General features: G+C 46.5%; 1 protein-coding gene across 1 annotated transcript in view; it reads left to right on the top strand.

The window, feature by feature from the left end:
* Positions 1-8,081, top strand: part of LOC138747197 (zinc finger protein 850-like) — a 68,437-nt gene extending 60,356 nt beyond the window's left edge. Inside the window, 1 exon segment of the mRNA XM_069906216.1 lies at positions 875-8,081. Within this exon segment, the coding sequence (XP_069762317.1) occupies positions 875-1,783 (909 nt within the window). The 3' untranslated portion in view covers positions 1,784-8,081.
* The last annotated feature ends 217 nt before the right edge of the window (positions 8,082-8,298 follow it).

Genomic DNA, 8,298 nt, shown 5'->3' on the forward strand with positions numbered 1-8,298 from the left:
TTTGCTCTTTTTCACCAATTGCACCATCAGAAGTTAAATTAACAGCACTGAAGTTATCTAAACTTTTAAAGAATTTTAACGGGGATTTCTAGACAAAACAATAAGATAAAGTCGGGAGAGGACTGGAAGGCACGTCAGATCCTTACGCCATCTTGCCACGCCGCTCCATTGGGGATATTTAAGGCAGTGGTAAAAAGGGAATCAAGGAGTGGGGAGAATGGGGCTGAAAGGAATAGGAAATCAGCCATGATGGAATGGCAGGGTGAGTTCAATGGGCTGAATGGCCTAACCTGCTTATGATCTTATTGTTTACAGTCAGCAACAGACATCACATCCGTGAACTTTGCAGCATCGAGAGAGGATTCTTTACCTGGAATTTAAATCGGCCCCATTTGTCAGAGGTAATCCCAGTTCCCAGCACCTGGCCATCATTCGCCCCACTGCATTTCCAAGGCGAGGGTTTGGTTGCCACCCACGAAGCACTCGATTAACGGAGGCTTCTGTGACCATAATTCCCTGCGCTCGGCAAAGTGCTCTGCAGCCACCGTTCTGAGCACTATGCATGCGCCTTCCTGGGGAGTTGGCAATGCATCCCAAGTAAGGTGCTTGCCAGGGACCGAATGCGATTCAGCGCTGGGAGCAGAGTGCAGCACCAGGTCACGGAACAGAGGGCTCTGGGCTTGCAGCTCCAAGCTAGAGAATGCTTCTCTCCAAGTCCTGGCCCTAGTCCCAGCCTTGGTGTTGATTTAACCCACTGTCCTGCTTTCCGGGAGACTTCATTGGCTGAGCACGCGTTGTATGCCCTGGGGCAGAACTGCATTCATTTATCCTCTGGTCATTCCCTCTCGTCCTCACAGCAATGAGCCAGTTTCAGTGCTCCGTCTGCGGGAAGATCTTTAAAGGGTCGAGTGAGTTAACCAAACACCGGCGTGTCCACACTGGCGAGAGGCCCTTCACCTGCCCTGAGTGCGGCAAGAGCTTCACCCAGACGTCCAACCTGCTGAGGCACCAACGGAGCCACACCGGGGAAAAGCCGTTCACCTGCCCCGAGTGTGAGAAGGCCTTCACCAGGTTGTCCAGCCTTGAGATACACCGGCGGATGCACAAAGGGGAGATGCCCTTCACCTGTCCCGAGTGCGGTGAGAGATTCAGTGAGTCTCGCAAGTTAAGGAGGCACCAGCGGATCCACACTGGGGAGAGGCCCTTTTCCTGCCCCGAGTGTGGCAAGGGATTCAGTGAGCGAGCAAACTTGCTGACCCACCAGAAGATCCACAACAACGACAGGATGTTTGTCTGCCCAGAGTGCGGGAAGGGCTTCACCCAGTCTTCCCACCTGTTGAGACACCAGCGGTTCCACACGGGGGAGAGGCCATTCATCTGCCCAAAGTGTGGAAAGGGGTTCTCCCAGTCATCCAGCCTGCTGGCCCACCAGAAGTTTCACACCGGGGAGAGGCCGTTCACCTGTTCAGATTGCGGGAAGGGCTTCACCCAGTCTTCCCACCTACTGACCCACCAGAGGGTCCACTCCGGGGAGAGGCCCTTCACCTGTTCCGAGTGCGGGAAGGGCTTCACTCAGTCATCCCACCTGCTGAGCCACCAGCGGGTCCACTCCGGGGAGAGGCCATTCATCTGCCCCCAGTGCGGAAAGGGGTTCGTTCAGTCCTCCCACTTGCTGACCCACCAGCGGGTCCACTCCGGGGAGAGGCCGTTCACCTGCTCTGAGTGCAGGAAGGAGTTCACCCAGTCGAACAGCCTGGTGAAACACCAGCGAGTTCACACGTAGAGTTTGCAGAGTGTAGAATATTTAGACATCACTCACTCAAACATCAGAAGGTACTGGAGTCTTGTGGTTATTGAGACAACAAATCGAAACAGGTCTTGGTATTGTTGTCAATTTGCAATTTGTTTTCAGGTTCAAGTTTATTGTCACATCTACCAAGGTGAACTGAGAAAGTTTGCCTTGGAGCAGTCTACCTAGATATCCCGTACATAGTCCAGCAAATACATCACAGGAGTGCAGAGTTACAGGGACAGACCAGTGGGTTCAAGGCAAAAGCAGCGTTATTCTACAAATACAAGGATCATTCAAGAGTCTGATAACAGGGTAAAGGAACTGTCCTTGAATCTGATGGGTGTGAGCTCACACTGGTGAATCTTCTCTAAAGGAAGTATGTCTGGGGAGGGGTGTATCTTTTAATATGTTGGTTTCTTTTCCAATGCAGTGGGAAGTGGAGGTGTAGGTGGATTCTCTCCATCATTGTTAGTGACCCTGATTATATATTTTTAAACATTAACAATTCACCACAGTTAAAAGCTCTCCACCCATGAAATCCATGCCGTCCAATTAACCTACCGATCACTGGGGGGAATGTACAGACTCCTTACAGACAGGACTGGATTTGAACCTGGGTTGTTGGTCCTATAATAATGTTTCACTATCCACGCCACCCAATTGCAGAAATTGAATTTTCTGTCCTGGATCTATACCAAATAAAGCAGCTGTGTTTGAAAACGGTGTCTCATCCCCCTGTATCTCTGTAATACACTCAATGTAGATAGAAGGACAAGGCCATTCAGTTCAGCTGGGGCTACACTGAGAGCATCTGGGTATCTCCCCTCCTGTCCCTGTTTCTGGTCCATACCAGCCCCCACCCACTTCACCCTGCTGGGATACTCTTCAGTTTCTTTCTCCTCTCTGTGTTCACTGAGCTTCCACTTCTAGACACCTGCACTGTTCACCTCAAGGTAAGAAACAAGAGCAGGAGTCAGCTGTCCGGCCCCTCGAGCCTGCTCTGCCAGTCAATAAGATCATGGCTGATCTGGCCGTGTACTCAGCTCCACTTACCCACACGTTCCTCACAACCCTTAATTCCCCAGTCGTGTCTGAAGTACTTTCCATAAGGTAACCTGCTCTGCTTAAATAGGCAGAGAATTCAACAGATTCACCACTCTGCGAGAATCCAATTTATGGTTCCACCAAGATGCTGAGACACAAACGTGCTGGAGAAACTCACCAGGTCATCAAGCATCATGGTAAGTAAAGGGGACCCTCAGATGGTCCTTTACTTCCTACGGATGCTGCGTGACCTGCGGAGTTTCTCCAGGAAGTTTGTGTGTTGCACTTGACCCCGGTATCTGGAGATTTTCTTGTTTAACTCCAAACAGATGGTGTCAATATCAAACTCCAATTTTTGGTAACCACCCCCCCCCCCCTTCCCCCATCCTTCTGATTTTCTTCCTCCAGCTCCCACCTCCATTCCTTTCCTCTATTAGGGGGCATCTTTCTCAGCTTCTGACCCCTCCCCATCACCTCTTGGCTCCTTCTTCCACCTGTACTCACATGTTATTTGCATGTTTGCCTGAGTTTTGGCATAATTAAGAATGGCTCAGGACCAGAATGTAAACTGCCAATTGCTTTCCATGAACACTACGTGACCTGTTGAGTTTCTCCGGCAATTTTTTGCATTGTTTTCATGACCTTGTCTTAAATCTACTCCTTGTATCTTGAAACTCTCTCCCCAGTTCTGAACATAAAAAATCTGCAGCACAATTCAAGCCCTTTGGCCCACAGAGTTGTACCAAACATATCCCTACTTTAGAAATTAGGCTTACCCTTAGCCCTCTATTATCAGCTCCGTGTACCTGTCCAAAAGTATCTGTCTCCACTACTGTTGCCAGTAGCCCGTTCCACACACCCACACTCTCTGCGTAAAATATTCACCCCGACATCTCCTTTGTACCTACTTCCCAGCACCTTAAACCCATGTCCTCTTGGGGCAACCATTTCAGCCCTGGGGAAAAGCCTCTCAACATCTTAAGCTGCTCTACCCGGTCACCTCTCATCCTTCACTACTTGAAGGAGAAAAGGCCACGTTCACTCAACCTGTTTTCGTAGTCTGCCCCCTAAATCTTTGTAAATATCTGCACCCTTTCTATGGTTTCCACATACTTCCAGTCATGGAGTGACCAGAACTGCGCACAGTACTCCAAGTGGGGACTGACCAGGGTTCTATATAGCTGCAATATTACCTCTCTCAATTCCATGATTATAGATGTTCTAGTATTTTCAAATTTCAAAACGTGTCATCTTCAAAGAAACGCATGGATAATATTCTGAATTACGATCTTATCAATCCAATAAACCAAACTTTGTAGATGCAGCTTTAATTCGTTGATAAAACTGATAAACAGTTTGCATAACTTCACATCAAGATTTTCATAACAATAAAAGCATTCAGCTATATTTAAAGACATAATGATATTCAACTTTAAACATATAAAAAGAGATAAAATAAAATGAATTAAGATGAATTCAAAGACAAGTATCTCAAGCTTCCATCCCTTTCGTGGTTCTTTGAAGAATGAGATACAAGCACTTGGTCTGCTTGGATATTATGACATATGATGTAACACCACAAACAATTCTTATTAAAGGGATAGGCACAAAATTACTAAAACAAAAACACAAGGTTTTAACCCTTACAACGATTAATGAAGGCCAATACCCCATGTGCCTTCTTGACCACAGAGTCAACCTGTGCAGCTGTTTTGAGTGTCCTATGGACTCCGACCCCAAGATCCCTCTGAACCTCTGCACTGCCAATAGTCTTGCCATTAACACTATATTCTGCCACCATATTTGACCTTCCAAAATGAACTTATCTGGGTTGAACACCAGCAGCCATTTTTCAGCCCAGTTTTGGACCCTATCAATGTTCCACTGTAATGTTCCAATGTTCTGACTGCCCTCTACACTATCCACAACATCCCCAACCTTTGTGTCATCAGCAAAACTACTAACCCGTCCATCCACTTCCTCATCCAGGTCATTTATAAAAACATCCCAGAATAGATCCCCGAGGCACACCACTGGTCACTGGCTCACAGGCCTCCATGCAGAATATGACCCATCTATCACCACTCTTTGCCTTTTGAGGGCAAGCCAGTTCCAGATACACAAAGCAATGTTTCATTGGATCCCCTGCCTCCTTACTTTCTGAAGAAGCCTTGCATGGGGTAGCATATCAAATACCTTGCTAAATTCCATCTAAACTACATCTACTGCTTCCTTCATCAATGTATTTAGTCATATCCTCAAAAATTTCAATCAAGTTTGTAAGGCACGACCTGCCCTTGACAAAGCCATGCTGTCTATTCCTAATCATATTCTACCTCTTCAAATGTTCATAAATCCTGCCTCTCAGGATGTCTCCATCAACTGACCAACCACTGAATTAAGACTCACTGGTCTATAATTTCCTGGGCTATCTCTACTCCCTTTCATGAATAAGGGAACAACATCCACAACCCTCCAATTCTCCTATCTCTATCCAATGTTATTGTAAAGGAGATAGAATTATGATCACTGTCTCCTAAATGAGAGATTGGACACCTGACCAGGTTCATTTCCCAACACCAAATCAAATACAGACTCTAGTAGGTTTATCTATATATTGTGTCATGAAACCTTCCTGAACACACCTAACAAACTCCACCCCGTCTGAACCCCTTGCCCTGGGGAGATATTTGGGAAATTAAATCTCCCACCATGACAACTCTGTTCTAACGACAACTTTCCAGGATCTGTTTCCTTATCTGCTCCTCGATATCCCTGTTGGTATTGGGCAGCCCAATAACCTCCACCTACAGAGACTCCGGGGTCAATCCCTCCACGATGACCACCTTTTCTGCACTATCTCTGATCAACAGTGCCACGCCCCCACCTCTTTTGCCTCCCTTCCTGTCCTATCTAAAACTTGGCCCTTGAAGTAACCAATCCTGTCCCTGATCCATGCTCTAAGCTCATCCCCTTTATTTACAATACTCCTTGCATTAAAACAGACACATCTTAAACCGTCTATCTGAGCGATCCCTTTTTTATTACCTCCCTCACACACTCCAAGCTTTCTCTATTTGTGAACCAACTACATCTTTCCCAGTCTCTTCAGTGGGGTTCCCACCCCTCCCCCTCCCCCCCCCAACAATTCTAGTTTAAAGTCTCACCTGTAGCCTGAGTAAACCTCCCTGCCAGGATATTGGTTCCCCTGGGTTTCCTTTTTGTAGAGGTCCCACCTGCCCCAAAAGAGGTCCCAATGGACCTCTAAATCCCTGACCCCTGCGTAAATCCCTGACCCCTGCGTGAATCCCTCAGCTACGCATTTATCCTCCACCTCATTCTATCCTATACCCACGGTCTCAGCACAGGCAGTAATCCCGAGATCTAACCCCCTACCTGGTGTCAGCTGCCGGTGGAAACAGCATCCCTGCTTCTATCTTATCTATTCCTTTTGTGGAACGTTCTGCAATTACTGAGAGATGAGGACTCAATGGATCCGGTGGAATGGTTCCCTGAGCCGACCGTCCAGTTCATCTGGCAGAATGTCTCATGGCCAGGACTCAAACAAGCACCAGGGCTTAACCTGGCTGGTGGGGAGAGGTGTATTAAGAGGTCCCATTTCATTTTTGTGTGACTGTCACTTTAAGGGTTAACAAATAAAGCTGTAACCTTGCACAGCTTTGGTGGACCAACTTCGCTACGTTTGAAGCGAAGAGAGGAAATAAAGAGGATAGAGAATTTATTAAGAACAAAATTCAACCGACATTGAACCAGCTCAAGCCCTTGGCGTGCTCAAAAATGGGGAAAAACACTGGATGATTGAAGACTATAGCCAGATGTGAACAGATTTACTCAGTTAGATTCATATCCCCTACCTTGCATCTCTGACATGGTAAATCAAACTGCTCAATACGAAATATACTCCACAATAAATTTAAAGTCAGCCAACCACCAAGTACCTGTACTCAAAAAATGAAAGACAGTACACGGCGCTGGAAGCAGACGGCAGGCTGTATCGGTTTAGAAGAATTCCGTTTGAAGTTACCAATGGAGTGTATGTTTTCCAGAGAGAAATGGATATGTTGGTGGACACCCAGTACTTACAGGCCACCTTTCCCTATTTACACAATGTCACCGTATGTAACAAAACCGTGGAGGATCACGATCGTAACAAATAAATTCCTGCAGTGGCCAAAGAAGACAAGTGCGTGTATCACACTAGGCGCCTGGCTATACTGGGCTATGTTATCAAAAGGGGTGGTCAGCCCCGACCCTGCACACGAAACCCTCTCAAATGCTGTCTAGGCTTTTTCACTTATTATGCCTCGTCGGTGCCCTACAATTCCAACAAGGTACGACCACGTTTTAAAACGACTCTTGTTCCTTTGCCAGAGGAAGCCCACAAAGTTTTTGAGAGTATCAAGTTAGACGTTACCAAAGCTTTGATGCCTGCTATTGACGAGGATTTGCCTTTCCAAGTCGAATCTGGTGCCTCTGATGTGCTCCAGCTGCCACACTAAACCAAGATGGTAGACCCGAAGCCTTTTTCTCACGGACATTACAAGGGCTAGAACTGAGGCATTCCTCCATTGAAAAAGAAGCACAGGCTATAGTGGAGGCCATTCATTATTGGAGACACTAGCAGGGAAAAGATTCACATTGCTGACAGATCAGAAGTCAGTAGCTTGCATGTTCAACACAAAATTGAAGAGCAAAATTAGAACTGATAAAATCACGCGCTGGGTATCAAACTCTCTGCCTTTGATATTCTCTACCACCCAGGGAAGCTGAACGATCCTCCTGATGCTCTATCTCACATGACCTGCCCTAGTATACAATCTGATCACTTGAAAGAACTTCATGATGATTTATGTCATCCTGGTATTTAAAGATTGTATCATTATGTGAAGTCTCTCAACTTGCCGTATTCGCTCGAAGATTAAAGAATGTGTAGTCTGTGCGGTGGGCAAACCCAGTGCTAGAAACCTTCCAAGGCCAGCCTTATTGAATCCACCAGACCTTTTGAGCACCTCAGTATCAATTTCAAAGGTCCACTACCATCTAACAATAAAAATGTCTACTTCCTTGACGTTACAGACGCTCTCACGTTTTCCTTTCGCTGTTTTCTGTGCTGATGTGTCAGCTTCAACTGTCATTTTCTCCCTCGATAAAATCTCTAGTAATTTTGATACTGACTTTATTCATAGTGATAGTGGATCTGCCTTTATGAGCACTGAGCTCAGACAAGCCGTCCTGGCGAAAGGTATCGCTACTAGCCATACTGCTAGTTAAAATCCACGTGGTAACAGGCAAGTGGAGCGGGGTAATGCCACTATTTGGAAAACTATCACCCTTCCACTGAAATCTAAAGGTTACCCCACATTGAGGAGAGGGTAGTCTGTGACTAGCAGACGGTTGGGACACGTTAGTGGTTTGAGGAAAGGAGGTAGTTAACTGCACCC

Source organism: Narcine bancroftii, chromosome 1, assembly GCF_036971445.1.
Source record: "Narcine bancroftii isolate sNarBan1 chromosome 1, sNarBan1.hap1, whole genome shotgun sequence".
NCBI lineage: Eukaryota > Metazoa > Chordata > Chondrichthyes > Torpediniformes > Narcinidae > Narcine > Narcine bancroftii.